Below are 14435 nucleotides of genomic sequence, written 5' to 3'. Positions count from 1 at the left end.
AGCTGCTCACCATGTCAACATCTCTTCTGTACTGTGCCACGGCAGCAAGATGCTCTTCTTGCTGGCAGCAGCGCGGCACAAACACCCATGTGCCAGTACCTGGTGCCAAACTCGACACTCGGCTGCATCTAGCAGTAGCACTGTGACACTGGGAAACCACAGAGCAATGTGCACTGTGCCCTGCCTCCCCTGGGAGGCTCACAAGGAAGGAGAAGCAGGCCAGAAAACAAAGGCATGCTGGGAACAAGCTCTTTTATTCAATGAGCCCGCAGGGACTGGTAACTCACTGCAGAAATAACCTCTCAGCACAGGAGGGGGAGGCGATTCCACATCCAGGGATGGAACATTGCACGCTGAAGGGCAGCACGGGCCACTGCTATTGCAAGAGCAGCGAGGCTTAGCAGCATCACAAATGCTATTTTTTTCCCTTCAGAGAACCATGAGAACAGGGTCAAATCGCACAGCCCTGCCTGCAGGCCAGCTGCTCCCCTAGCAGCCTGTCCTTACAGTGCATTCATGGGCCTGCCCAACTCAGCACAGCTCCTCCAGCCTGTGTGGGTTTTGGGCCCAGCATCAGCACAAAAAGGCCACATCAAAACATAAGGCACCTGCTGAGGCCAGCTGCCAGGGTCCACGAGTGGTATATCCCCAGCTCTGCTGGGATGCTGCTGGGACCTGGCTGTGTTCTGCAGCACTGGACCAAGCATGTCATTGGGGCTGAGGCACCCAGCAAGAAGAATCCATGACCAGCCCTGGCTGCAGCAGCCGGGAGCTGAAACACGGGGATCATCCTGGTTTGGGTGGCAGCCATCTCTGTCCCAGATGTCCCCCAGCAGTGGCTGAGGGCTTAATGCCTTCACGTGGCCACATCCTCTCCAGGGCGAGCGCTGCTGTTAGGATCACATCCCACCACCTCCATGGAGAAACCTCCGGTGTCCACCTCAATGCTGTGAATGCTGAAGTTGCCCAGGCCCTGTGAAAAAGAGTTAATGGGGCAGCAGTCAGCAAGGGACTCACACTAAACACGCTTGTCCTACTTTTGGCTGGGGGGCAGGGATGCTTCTAGTGCTTGCACTGCATGAAGCAGGCTTCTGCAAACCACCTGCAATGCTGGGTTTTACAAGCAGCTTTAGACCATTGTACCAGCTGAAGGCACATATCTCACCTCTGTTTTTGCTAGGATTTGGTGCAAAGTCTCTTTTTGCTGAGGGTCTTTGGTTAAGACGTAAAGGAAGCCGCCACCACCAGCCCCAGCCAAGCACTGCCCGTAGACATAAGGCTGCAGAGCATCCATCATGCGCCTGACAGCCAGCGGCTCACAGCCTGGGGCCATACATTTCTTCTGCTGCCAGTAGACGTCCAGGCACTTGCCAATGAGCTGCAGGTTTCCTGCAGGACAGAGGAGAAAAGATTTGTCTCCAGTTCTCTCCTAAAGGGCAGAAACCTGGTCCTGCCTTGTGCTCAGCCTGAGCTCACTCCTGCTTTCTCATCTACCCCAAAATCCTCTGCCCGCTGAGCAAGACGTCTCCCCGCTGTTGCTTTTCTGTTCATTTTTAATCCTCTACATGGTGAGACTTTGCTTGCTTTCATGCTCCAGCTTCCACTCCTCTGCATCCCATCCCAAATGAATCCACTTATAGACTAACTGTGGCCCCCACCACCCCCACAAGAAAATCAGACAGACTCAGTGTGCCTCACAGGAGCCTCTTCTACCTCCCCCATCTCGAGATCTTAGTTCAAGCCTCAATTCTGGGGCGCTGCCTATAAAATGCAGGTAAGCCTAAGGTTGCTCCAGCTGTTAGACCCTGCATTGCCCTAGTGTTTGTTCCCATAGACTCTCTGGGGGATTTTGTGCTGCTTCAATTGTTAGAAAGGACAGCCTGGTGCAGGAGGGGAGCTCACACCTTGCCTCAAGGCCCGGGCGCACTCCTCGGCGTTATTCACCAGAGCATCAGCATTTTGTACGATGGAAGGCAGCCTGGCATACCAGTTCCTCACCACGTCCTGCAAGAAACCGGGCTGATGGGGACAGGCACCTTGGCCACACATGTCCCCATCACCCTGCTGGCTTCAATGCCAGCTCCCATTGAGGTGGCACAGCTTTGCCCTAAGGGGACACGCACTGAGGGGGAGTGGAGGCCAGAGCCCATGTGTTACCTGGAGCAGGTTGCGAGCCAGGCGAGTCTTCCCCGTGTAAACCAGCAGCAAGTGGTCACTGAGGATCTGTGCAAAGCCTTCAGGCACCAGGATCTCCTCCACCTCCACCCTGAGTGGCAGCCGGGCCTCCGACCTCCCGATCTTGATGCCAGACACCAGCCCACCCACCTGGTCCTGCCAACCTCCACCTGCAGCACGCAGGATGCTCAGCCAGTGCCTGGACCCCTGCCCCATCACAGCTTCTTTCTCCAGCTGTTACCTGTCGTGAGCCTCTGCTCCAGATGCAGCACAGCATGGATGAGGGACTCGGTGCCAGCAACCTTCCCAGCTGCCCGGTACAGTGCTGCCATCACTGCTCCAGCGAGGATGCTGCTGGTGCCTGCAGGAAGCACAGGGGCAGGGCAGCAACAAGGATGCTGCATCCCAGCATTTGGAGAAGGACAGACATCCCACCCACTCCCTTCTTTGGAGACAGACCGAGGCCAGACCCGTGCGGCAGCCTGGACCAGGTGTGCACCTCAAAGCCACCTCCAAAGTTCTCCATCAGCTGATCCCGCAAGGGCTTTTGTGAAGGGAACTGTACGATCTCTGTGCATATGAAGGCAGCCTTGAGCAAGGCTCCTGGAAACAGAAAGAAAAAGCAAAGCCGTGCCTGCTGCACTACCTGCTCCCTCACCCAGCAACGAGGATGCACAGGATCAGAGCGGATCACTCTTGGAATGGCACAGACCCAGTGCCCACCACGAGCTCAGGACACCAAGGGCACAAAGCCAGGCTGTGCAGCCACTGACCCCTCACCTGGTGCGTGTGGCTGGCAGTAATTCCCCAAGTCCCCCAGCTCGTGGCACACCAGCTCCACCGCCGCCTCTCCCCATGGCGTCCCACCGAGGCTGGCCAGGCGCAGCTCTGGCTCACTGATGCGCCGCACCCGGGCACCAATGGGTCGGCACCCATCCACCAGCACCGCCACGTCCACCACGGCCCCGCCATGCTCATATGTGATGGGAGGAGTGTCGCTCCAGCCCCCTGCCAAGGCACGACATCAGCCCTCCAGCTCATTTCTCCTTAGTGCCCCAGCAATCATCATCCATCCCCCTCCATCCCACCAGCTCTGAGCCCACCTTGGCATGGCAAAGCTCACCGGAGAGGTCCAGGCGGGCTGGACATGCCACCTGCACCCAGTGCCCCAGGGGTGGCAGCTCCACTGGACACACGGTGACAAACTGGCACGAGGACATCACAGCCTGCCGGATGAGGATCTGCTCGGCCCCTTCGTAGTGCCGAGCTGCTCTCACCAGCAGGGCTGGACTGTGAAAAGAGGGATGCTGATCCTGCTGCCGTGGCCCCCCAGGTGTTCCAATGGCCAGAACAGGACAGCAGCAGTTTGCTGCTCCATGCCTCACCTGCTCATCCACTTCTGCCGCTCGGCTGCCAGCTCTCGCACCCCGCCAGCAATGTCACCACTCTCCAGGCGGCCGAAAGCTGAAGCCCACTCCCTGTTGGCAGCAGGTCCGCTCCTCAAGCCCCCTTCCCCGTGTGCCATGCAGCCCAGGACATCAGCAATGCAGGCGAGTGCCCGGGCTGCGATGCCTGCGTCGTCAGCTGTAGAGGCAACTAGAAAATTAAAGGAAGGCTGTGAGTGGCCCAAAGCAGCCTACCTCTGCTAGAAGTGGAGAAAGGCATGCACAACCTGCATCTGCCCTGGGTGGTCTTGAGTTCTTGCCAGGCTCAGTGGTACTGAAGACAGAAAGCAAAAAAATGTCCAGAGATGTAAGACTTGTCCAGCTTACCCTCATCCAGCGTGCCCAGCAAGGCCTCCTGGTAACCCTCATGGACGGCGCTGCGGATGAGTGGCAGGAGGCTGCTGTCCTGGTGGCCCAGCAGCACACGCTGCACCTTGTGCTGGCCCTGTAGGAAGAAGAGGTCCCGGCGGGTGCCCAGCTCAGCTGCCTTGTCCAGGCAGGGCAGCAGCTCCTGCCATGACATGCGCCAGGCTGCTCGCCAGCGTGCCAGCCTCTCGCCCGATGCTGCTGGGGCCAGCATCCACAGCACGTCCTCCAGCCCCAGCGCCTCAGAAGCGTGCAGCACTGGGAAGAGACGGGCAGTCAGCAGGCAGCGATCTTTCTGTGGCATCTCAGCTTCCCAGAGGTCCCCTTTGCTGGTGGGGGAAGAGCCCATCAGCAGCACCCCAGGGACTGAGGGGAGGTGGGATGCTGGAAGGGAAGGGTGGTCACCATGGCTCTCACTGTAGACTGAAGTCTGGGCTACTGTGGGTGCCCCCAGTGGAGCCAGGTCCCCTGTTCCATCCAGGCACATTGGTACTTACCGTATGCCCGTCTGATGAAAAAACTCTGCCCAGGGGATGTTCAAGTAAGTGGCCTCTTCAGCAGGACTCTGGGGGGGACACATGGGGGGCAGTTACACCCCAGCTTTGCAGAGTCCCGTGCCACCTTGCTGTCCCCGCACCTGCCAGTTGTCGAGGCGGCCACTGAGCGTGAAGACGCGGCAGGGCAGGTCACGCAGACGGACATGGTGGCCCTGCAGGACCACATCACGCAGGGGGCAGCCCTGCAGCACTGGTGAGGAGCCTACGGTGAGGCCTGTGAGGAGGCAGCCGGGACCGATCTCCAGGGGGCCCTGCAGAGGAAGCAGTGGGATCCTGTGGGACACAGCTGGCCCCACATCAGAGCCAGGCCAGGAGACATGCTGCGGCCAGCAAAACCCCAGTCCCCAGGAAGCGATGCTCCAGCACTGACAGCAGGGAAGATGCCAACAGCATCCCCAGCAGCAGCCAAAGGGCAGCATTGAGTCCCTCCATAAGCATCAGGCTCCAGGTCCCACATACCTGGAGGTGACAGTGCTGGATGACGCTGCCGGCCGCCAGCCGCACGGCTCCTTCCAGCAGGCAGTTGGTGACAGAGGAGCCATCCTCCAGGAGCAAGGGCTGCTGCTTAGGGGATGGGCACGTGGAGTAAGCTCCCAAAAAACATGTGCATTTGAGCAAATCTGGGGCTGGAGAGACCTACATCCACATGGGAATGGGCAGTTTTGCAGAAGCGAAGGTGGCTGGTGGAGCTGGGCAAGAGTGTCAGGCTTCGGATGTGGTCGCTCGCAGCTGTGGTCAAGTAGTCATAGGATGCATCAGGAATGCAGGCTGTGGGGAGGCAGGAAAGAAACACTGACCACAATCTCAGGGTAAGGAGGTGCTCCCAGCCTCCCCAGCACTCCCCTCCTCACTCTCCTGAGAGGCAGCTGTGGACTATGGCTCCCACATTTCATAGTTTCATAGTTTCGTGCGGGTTGGAAGGGACCTTAGAGATCATCGAGTCCAGCCCCCGGGATTCGAGCCTCTGTGTAGCAGAGCGGCACTTCTACCACTTGCGCCACAGGGGGGATTCGAACTCTGGGCCCCAGTGTTGCAAGGCGGCGTCTTTAACCACTGCGCCACCGGGGCACACAATTTCTACCCACAGAGGGAGCTGAAAATCAAGGACAGGTCCCATACAGGTGCCCACCACAGCATTACTCACCCATGCTCAGAGGGAAGGCACGGAGAGCTGTCCAGAGCACAGAGCGGGCACTCCTCACGCTGGCATCACCACCACCCCTCACAAATTCCTCCTCTGTCACCCCCCCAGCCATGCTCAGCACGATGTCAAAGAAAAGGGAGAGCTGGGGACAGAAGGGACACCCTGGGTGCTGCCGGGCCACCAGGCACAGCCACCCCAACTCCCTCCCCACTGCTGGGTGCTGCCCTCCTGCATCTAAATTTAACAGCACAGGGACAAAGAGGCTCACACAGCACCCACAGGATGAGGGACCCCATCACCCTAGAGGGGGTGTCACCTGGATGGGTGGTGCCCCCGAGTCCAGCCCCATGTAGGTGCAGGCGTCCAGGGGAGGGATGACATGGGTGGCCAGAAGCTGCTCAGCGGCGCTCGAGGAGAAGAAAACCACCCCACAGACCTGCGAGGGCACAGCGGGGCTGAGGCTGTGCTGTCCCATCCCTCGGTGGGGTGAGCAGTCCCAGCCATGGTGACAAGAAGGGATGGAGCTGCGGGTAGTGACATACCAGCGGGACGGTGCCGTCGGGCCCTGCACACTGCTGGATCTGAGCCTCTGTGCCTTTGTAGATGATGTCACGTACCAGGCCCTGGGAGCAAGAAGATTCCAATGAGCTCTTTGAACTGCCCCAAGCAGCCACAGCAGAGACAGGACCCACAGGACTGTATGGGCAGGGACCAAGGGACAGCAGAACAGACTGCAAACCCAACAGACTGCAGATCCCCTGCTCATCCAAGGGGGGAATCCAGGCTGGTGTCACTGCTTGGATGTGGGAGCTGTTACTGACCTGCTCATCAGCAAGGTACACGCCGTGGTTCCTCGCATACGCCTGGCTGCCGGGCACCGCAATCACTCGGACCCCTTGGAAGCCATCCCAGTCAATGTCTGGAGACAGGGACAGAGATCAGTGTGCTGAGCTCCACACTTTGCAGCAGCACTCAGCATGGGCCACTGGAACAGGCTGCCCAAGGAGGCTGTGGATGCCCCATCCCTGCAGGCATTCAAGGCCAGGCTGGATGTGGCTCTGGGCATCCTGGGCTGCTGGTTGGAGACCCTGCACATAGCAGGGGGTTGGAACTGGGTGAGCATTATAGTCCTTTTCAGCCCAGGCCATTCTGTGGTTCCATTATTCATTGAAACCACACACACTGAGCATCCACGTGCCCTCCCAGCTCCCACAGCCACATGTGGATGTGGCCAAGGCTGAATTGGCTGCGCTGCTGGCAGCCGTGCAGGACACAGCCCTCACCTGGCTCGGAGGGCACGTTGAGCAGCATGTCGGTGCTGCAGACCCACACGCCCGGCGGGGAGCCCACGCAGAGCTGGGGACAGAAGGGACGGGAGTCAGCGGGGAGGGACTCGGTGCCGGGGGGTCTCGGTGCCGCTGGGGTCCGTCCCGTCGCCCACCCGCCGTGTGACGGTGCCCAGCAGACTGTCCAGGTTGCACACCAGCGCCTCGGCCGCGGCGCGGGGCTGCAGTGCGGGCAGGCAGGTGAAGGCCCGGCCGCAGTCGTCGAAGGAAAACTCGCGGCCCTGCGGGGACAGGGGGGGTGAGACGGCGCCGGGAGCGGAGCCCGGGGGGGACACGGCGCTACGGGCCGCACCGTGTGCAGGATGAGGATGCGGGACTCCTTCAGCACGTCGGCGCTCACCACCTGCGGGACACGCGGATCAGCGGGACGGGAAAGGCGGCAGGGGGGGGGCAGTGCGCAGTGTGTGCGGAACGACCGGCCCCGTCCGGCCCCGTCCGTCCGCACCGTGCGTCCCGCGCGGGCGCTGAGGTGCTCGGCCGCCACCAGCACCGCGTTCAACGTGGCCCCGCCGCTCCCCACGCCGGACCACGGATCCTCCAGCGCCAGCACCAGGACGGGCCGCCGGCCCAGAGCGCCCCGCAGACACCGCAGCTCCAGCTCTGCCAACGAGAGGGGCGGATGATGATGATGATGAAGGCCGGATGATGAAGGCCGGTTGGGGGCCGGTCCCGCTGGGCCCCGCCGTCCCGCAGCCATCCCCGCCTCCTGCCTCTCTGCACAGCCGCCCCGCCGCCGCCCCGCCGGCAGGTCAGCACGATCGCCGTCCACTCCACACACGCCGCCATGATGGCGGCTCCGCGGGGGCTGACGGGAGTCGTAGTGCGCCGCCGCGCTGCCCGCCGGCTCCAAGCGAGGGGCGACGGACTACACATCCCAGCGTGCACCGCGACACGGAGCCTTAAAGGCGCAGCGCCCCGTAAATGTGCGCTGCATCGAGAGGGGCGCCGGGGGGGGTGGGAAGGTGGGGAGGGGGCTGGGGTTCTTCTGGCTCCCGGACACCCCGCGGTGCGGCTGTGGATGGGCCCCAGGGGCTGCACTGTGCTGCAGGACGGGGGGGCAGCGGGATGGGCGGGGGGCTGAGTGTGAGGATGGGCACGAAGCAGCGGGGTGGGCGTGGGGATGGGCACAGGGCATCGCTACGGGCGGCGGGGCGGACACGGAGCTGAGCGCCGGGATGGAGGTGGGACTGGGTACAGAGCGGGCATGGGGCTGCGCATCGGGATGGGCACGAGGAGATGGGTACGGGAATGGGCACGGAGACAGGCGGCAGGAGAGACACCGGGATGGTACCGGCCACGGGTACCGCGGGCACCGGGACGGGCACGGGATGGGCACGGGCTGGGTACAGGGACGGGCACGGGGCCGCGCAGCGGTAAAGGAGCGGGGATGGGCACCTGGCCCCGCAGCTCCCGGCCCCGCCGTGCTGCCCCCGCGGCGGCCCCGCTCTCCTCCTACAAGTCCCACAACCCCGCACGGACTACATCTCCCAGCCTCCCGAGCCCACCCCCCCGCACGGCGCGGCACGGCCCGGCCCCGCACGGCGCGGAGCGGAGCGGAGGGCGCGGCGCGGTGCGGGGGGCGGCGGCGGCGGCGGAGGGGCCCGGAGGCTCCCGGCGGCGGGGCCGGGCCGGAGCGGAACGAGGTGCGGGGGAAACGGCGGGTCCGGCTCCAAAGGGGGGGAGGGAGCGTCGGCTGCAGGGTGGGGTGTGCGGGGTATCGGGGGGACGCGGGGCGCCGGGAGGATGCGGTGATAGCGGGGGTGGGCGCGTGGGTGCGCAGCGAGCACCGGGGGTGCGGGATGGGGGAGCCCGGGGGGAGCCCCGGGGGTGCGTGGGTTTGGGGCGGCGGGGGGACGCGCGGGTGGCGGTGCGTTGTGTCCGCGATGGGGCGGTGGGATGGGGGGGTGCGGGCAGGGAGCGGGGACACGGGGACGGCGGTGACACCCGGCGGTGTCACCCTCTGGGTCTGTGAGCAACGGGGCAAGCGGGGGCCGTGCAGTGCGGGGCCGGGCCTTGCTGGGTGACCCCAGCCAGGGGACGGCGGGGTAGAGAGACGGGAAACTCCGCTTTCCGCGCTGGGTTGGCTGACGTGGGAGCGGGGTTTCACGGCGAGCCCCAAACCCGCCCCGAGAGCAGCACGCGCTGCCAGGACAGCATTGCTCCGGGTGGCCCCAGCGAGGAGCTGAGCTCACGGCTCTAATCCAGCTCATGAACAACACACAAACCCTCCCGGGGCGGCCGAGCAGCCCAAAATGGGGCCGGCGGTGGCAGCTTTGGACGGGGCCGCTCCGCACGTCCCGCGCCGGGCGGGCAGCAGGGCGGTGCGACGGGCTGCGGGGAGCGGAATGTTGGGGCGCGGGCCAGGAGATCCGACAGCACGAATTCCTGCCTGTCTGGAGGAGGATCCCGCACGGCGAGGCCAACGGGGCGGCCGGAAACCCCATGGAAAATAGGGCCCGGACCCGTTTCCGCGCCCTGGAGCAAAGTTTCTGCTCCCCAGCCGTGCCAGCTTCGCTCCCCGTGTTCCACCCCCGCCCTGCTCCCCCAGGCTGGGTGCTGACGTGCCCATCCCTGTGCTCCTGCACATAGTTTCCCAGTGAGGCATCCAGCAAGGATGGAACAGGAGCGGACTTGCCATCATGGAGCTGGGCACGGGGATGGCAGCCTGGGAGGGTGAGATGGAAGGGCGGCCAGGAGGAGGTGGAGGGGAGGAGGAGATGGAGGTGCTGAGCCCCAGCTCTGAGCGGCTGCTGATGTTCCAGGCTTGGCTGCAGGGATGTGCTTTGGTTGGCCCCAACCTGGTGGCTTGGTGAGACCAAAACTGGTGGGACCCAACCTGGTGGGACCTGACCCTCTCCTGAGGGAGCTGGTGAGCACCTGGAGGTGCTGAGGATCCGTGCTGGATGGGGCTGTGTGTCTATGGCTGTCCCCTCCATGCAGGGTTCAGGGATGGCTGGTCTCTTCTGACCCCAAACCATTGCAGACTCCTCTGTGAGGACACGTGTCCTTGCCATGCAGCCATCCTGACCCCCCCCAGCTCCAAGATGGGAACTGCCGGCTGGCCAAGCAGGGCGGGCAGGATGTGCCCCGTGTTCTGGCTTCCTTCCTCTTGCCACGCAGATGAATATGTGTCGGTGCGTGACTAACTGGGGCAGGATAACGCCAGAACACTACCAGTTTCCATAAGGATTCGAGCTGTGGGGTGGTTGTTGCCCTTGAAGGTTTTTGGGGGGAGCAGCCCAGGGGGTGATGGGGTTTTGGGGCAGGATCCTGGTACCTCTTTGCTCTCGCTGTCCCTTAACCGCCATCCCCTCCTTTCCTCTCCAGTCTGTTGCCACGACGTGTCTCTGGTGCAGGATGATGGGTGCCACGGCAGCCTGGGACCAGCTGGGAGCAGCTCCCCGAGCCCACGGGGCCACCGCAACGCGGAGCTACGGCTGAGCCCGGCGTGCCGAGCCGTGCCGAGCCAGGCGGATGGAAAGCTGCAGCCCGGCAGGTAGGGATGCTCCAACCCACCAAACCTCCCAGCCAACACAGCATCAAGTGGGGCTGCACACCCAGCTGTGCTGACCGGAGGCTCCGTGCCCCACAGGGAGCCCCGCGCCCACCCCGCGCCCCAGCCCTATGCCCGGGGAGCGGCGCCGAGCCTGCCGGCCTGCCCACCATGAAGTGCTCGCTGCGCGTCTGCTTCCTCTCCACCGCCTTCCTCCTCATCTTCGTCATGTCGGTGCTCTTCACCTACTCCCACCACAGTATCGCCTACCTGGACCCCGGCGGGTTGGGCGGCATCCACCGGGTGAAGCTGGTGCCTGGTTACGCTGGCGTGCGGCGGCTGAGCCACGGTGTGCCATACCCCAGGGGCTGCGTGTGCCGCCGCTGCCCCGAGGATGCCGCCGCTGCCGCCACCGCATGGTTTGACAGCCGCTACGATGGCGCTGTGTCCCCGGTGTGGACCAAGGAGAACATGGAACTGCCGCCAGACGTGCAGCGGTGGTGGATGGTGAGCAATGGGGGATGCTGTGGTATCGCCATCATGCCGTGGCCCTGCTGAGCCCATGGTGCTGCTGGGGGAGCCGCGGTTCACCATCCTGACCCTGGGATGTTCTGGGGTGGTTGTTGGTGCCATACACTCAACAAGGTCCCGCACCACCCTCCTTCTTGCCCTGCAGATGCTGCAGCCGCAGTTCAAGTCCCACAACACGCAGGAGGTGCTGAGCAAGCTCTTCCAGATCGTGCCAGGGGAGAACCCTTACCGCTGGCGTGACCCGCGCCGCTGCCGGCGCTGCGCTGTGGTTGGAAACTCGGGCAACCTGCGTGGCTCTGGTTATGGGCACGAGATTGATGGGCACGACTTCATCATGAGGTGAGAGCAAGGAACCCTGTCAGAAGTGGTGTGTTGGCACCCGGCCAGGGGGGCTGCGTGTCCCCTCTGTGTGCTCAGCTCTGCCAGAGGGTGGTGACGCACTGGAACAGGCTGCCCAAGGAGGCTGTGGATGCCCCATCCCTGCAGGCATTCAAGGCCAGGCTGGATGTGGCTCTGGGCAGCCTGGGCTGCTGGTTGGTGACCCTGCACACAGCAGGGTAGATTGTTGTGGTCCTTTTCAACCCAAACCATTCTGTGGTTCTGTGACTCTCTGTCCCCAGGATGAACCAGGCACCCACAGTGGGCTTTGAGGGGGATGTGGGCAGCCGTACCACACACCACTTCATGTACCCCGAGAGCGCCAAGAACCTGCCTGCCAACGTCAGCTTCGTGCTGGTGCCCTTCAAGACCTTGGACCTGCTCTGGATTGCCAGCGCCCTCTCCACTGGCCAGATCAGGTTGTAAGTACCCAGTGGCCATGCATAGAGATGCCATCACCCTGGGGACTGTTCTGGGAGAGGTGAAGTCACAGCCATAGCTTGGTGGCTTTCTCCCCATCTCCACTATCTCTGGGTTAATGTACCCCAGTCATAGTTGCCCACCCCCCCCTCTGCTTTCTCCCTCCAGCACCTATGCGCCCGTGAAGCCTTTTCTGCGGGTGGACAAGGAGAAGGTGAGAGCAGCGCTGTGCTCCTCAGCACACACTTAACCCCACACCTCTCCCAGCACTGTTGGGCATGCAGCCCAGGGGAGGTGCAGCTCTCAGCATCCCTCTGTCCACCCCCCCGGCTCCAGGTGCAGATCTACAACCCTGCCTTCTTCAAGTACATCCACGACCGCTGGACGGAGCACCACGGGCGCTACCCCTCCACTGGCATGCTGGTGCTCTTCTTCGCCCTCCACGTCTGTGATGAGGTAGGTGGCACCATGGGGACGTAACACCCGGCCCCATATCACACTTATCAGGGGCTGGTGTTGATCTCTGTGCCCACCCTCACCCCACAGGTGAACGTCTTTGGGTTCGGTGCCGACAGCCGTGGCAATTGGCACCACTATTGGGAGAACAACCGCTATGCTGGCGAGTTCCGCAAGACCGGGGTGCATGACGCCGACTTTGAGGCACACATCATCGACATGCTGGCCAAAACCAGCAGGATTGAGGTCTACCGGGGCAATTAACCCAGGGCCGGGCGGCCGCGTGTCCTCCAGCTCCTAACCCCGGCACTGCCAGAGCTGCCCCGGCTGCTGTTGGGTGCTGGCAGCCGATGGGGTTCTGAGCTCTTGGCAGACTTGGTGTGGTTTGGGGAGTTTTGACTTGATGTTGGTAGTATTAAGGAACCCGCTTCAGCCAAGCAAGGATTTGAAGACACCACCAGCGCCGGGGGAGCGCCCGACTCGCATCTCTTACAGTCAAACCAAATGCTGCTCTTTTTAAAACAAGGACAAAACAACAACAGAATCCTATATGAAAGCCCCCAAACTTGGTGACTTTGGGGAGCACTCGAGCCCGGGATGAGGGCAGGGTGACAATCAGCAGCAGGCCGGGCCAGCTCCCCAACAGCAGGACACAAAACGGCCGCTGCTCTGGCCTTCCATTGTAGGTTTTCTCCCCCTTTGCTTCTCCTGTGGCTCTTGGGAAGGGGTCTGGACTCTCGTGGTCCCCTTGGTCAGATTCTCCCCATGTTGTGTTGTGGGATAGGAGGGGTTTGTGGGGGTGGGGAGGTTGCAAAAGGCAGCTGAGAAACCCGAGCGCCTGGTGGAGGTGACAGCACGGTGGGGCACAGACTGTGTGTCCATCCCTCACTGTCTGGGCTCCCCTTCGCCTTGGGCACAGGAGCAGGTTAGGAAAGCTTTAGCAGGTGAGTGAAACACAGCCGGGGGGGTCGTTTCTTATTTCCCTTTTGCTGCACACAGACAGCTGTGGCCAGAAGCTGCAATCCCAAAGCTCGTGGTGTTGGACAGTGGCTCGGTGTGGGGGGGTGGAAGGTGCTGGAAGCTGCAGCGGTGACCGATGGACGATCACACAGGGCTTGGGGGCAAACTTCCCTTTTTCTATTCGGCTTCTCTCTACGTTTCTCTGCTTTGGGGGTGTTTTCCTTTCTGAGGTTTCTCTCTGCGGTCGCGAGGTGCCAGGGCTGTGCTGTGCCTGCTGCTGGGACGGCAGCCCCCGAGGCAGCGGTGTGACCGCCAGCCCCAGCCCACACCTTCCCAGCACCTCGTGTCGGCGTTGCCTTCTTCTGGGGGAAGAAAACCACACAAATCACACGACCACGAGCAACAACGAGTGCCTTGACTAACCACCCTCGGCTGCGCTGCCCTGCGAGCACAGGGCTCGGGATGCACAGCAGCGCTCCCAGTCCCCCTCCATCCTGGGGGCATCAGCATCAATCGGGCACCCCTGGCACTGGGCTGTGCCTGCACACTCCCACTCTGGGTCAGACAATCCCGAGCCCACCGGCAGCACCATAATGATTTTTTGGCTGATTTCCTTCCGCCCCAGCCCCCCCCCCCCCAACTCTTTTTATTATTATTGTTATTATTATTATTATTGTTATTATTTAAACTGTCCCAACACAAGGACTCACGACCACTCCTGTTTCTCCGCAGAGCGGCCGGCGAGTGCATGCACGAGCATGCTGCACGGCCTGCGGGCACCTCCGAGCACCACTGTACTGTACATAGAGGAGATGTGGGCAGAGGCTGTGGGCACTGGGGAAGAGGGTTTGTTTTGGGGAGAAACCGAGGTTTTGGGTAATCCCCATCACAGGGCAAAGCGGCCCCACAGCCTCTGCGGATGTGGGCTCTCCTGCACACAACTGTCTTAAAACAATTTGGTTTGTTGGGTGTTTTGGTTGTTTATTTTTTAAGTCAATAAAAACCGTGCATCTGGATGGCTCTGTGTCCTGCCATCACCACCCAAGGCACCAGCAGTCCTATCCCATCCCCACCAGCGCCATGGTACTTCACAAGAGCAGCCTCATGGGAAGCCAAGCTGTCATGGAGGAGGGGGGATCCTCCTGGAGGCTCTGGCACAACAAT

The 14435-nt window shown here is 62.3% G+C and overlaps 2 protein-coding genes across 7 annotated transcripts; one reads left to right on the top strand and one right to left on the bottom strand.

Annotated features, from left to right (window-relative positions):
• Positions 1–235: 235 nt before the first annotated feature.
• Positions 236–7843, bottom strand: FCSK (fucose kinase). Of its 4 annotated transcripts, XM_015873597.2 has the most exons (23): positions 7744–7843; positions 7479–7633; positions 7326–7376; positions 7129–7254; positions 6971–7043; positions 6509–6606; positions 6230–6310; positions 6004–6123; positions 5688–5829; positions 5184–5311; positions 5003–5104; positions 4624–4794; positions 4484–4551; positions 3948–4315; positions 3561–3771; positions 3299–3465; positions 2956–3183; positions 2635–2778; positions 2417–2536; positions 2158–2345; positions 1905–2004; positions 1166–1389; positions 240–973 (listed from the first exon to the last, which is right to left on the bottom strand). In XM_015873597.2, exons 1-23 carry the CDS (start codon positions 7817–7819, stop codon positions 857–859), a joined length of 3258 nt encoding a protein of 1085 aa, XP_015729083.1. In that variant the 5' UTR covers positions 7820–7843; the 3' UTR covers positions 240–856. The 4 variants fall into 4 exon arrangements, with proteins under 4 accessions (XP_015729080.1, XP_015729083.1, XP_032303008.1 ...); XM_015873594.2 differs by having other exon boundaries at positions 236–973; positions 7326–7633; XM_032447117.1 differs by having other exon boundaries at positions 7374–7633.
• A 325-nt stretch (positions 7844–8168) lies between these two features.
• ST3GAL2 (ST3 beta-galactoside alpha-2,3-sialyltransferase 2) lies at positions 8169–14287 on the top strand. Of its 3 annotated transcripts, XM_015873602.1 has the most exons (8): positions 8582–8676; positions 10361–10529; positions 10626–11033; positions 11203–11396; positions 11678–11857; positions 12024–12069; positions 12192–12311; positions 12402–14287. In XM_015873602.1, exons 3-8 carry the CDS (start codon positions 10698–10700, stop codon positions 12573–12575), a joined length of 1050 nt encoding a protein of 349 aa, XP_015729088.1. In that variant the 5' UTR covers positions 8582–8676; positions 10361–10529; positions 10626–10697; the 3' UTR covers positions 12576–14287. The 3 variants fall into 3 exon arrangements, with proteins under 3 accessions (XP_015729087.1, XP_015729088.1, XP_015729086.1); XM_015873601.2 differs by lacking the exon at positions 8582–8676 and adding an exon at positions 8169–8214 and having other exon boundaries at positions 10361–11033; XM_015873600.1 differs by having other exon boundaries at positions 8626–8676; positions 10361–11033.
• The last annotated feature ends 148 nt before the right edge of the window (positions 14288–14435 follow it).

Source organism: Coturnix japonica, chromosome 11 (genome assembly GCF_001577835.2).
Source record: "Coturnix japonica isolate 7356 chromosome 11, Coturnix japonica 2.1, whole genome shotgun sequence".
Classification (NCBI taxonomy): domain Eukaryota; kingdom Metazoa; phylum Chordata; class Aves; order Galliformes; family Phasianidae; genus Coturnix; species Coturnix japonica.
Note: the sequence above shows the minus strand (reverse complement) of the source record. Positions and strands in the feature narration are given on the sequence as shown.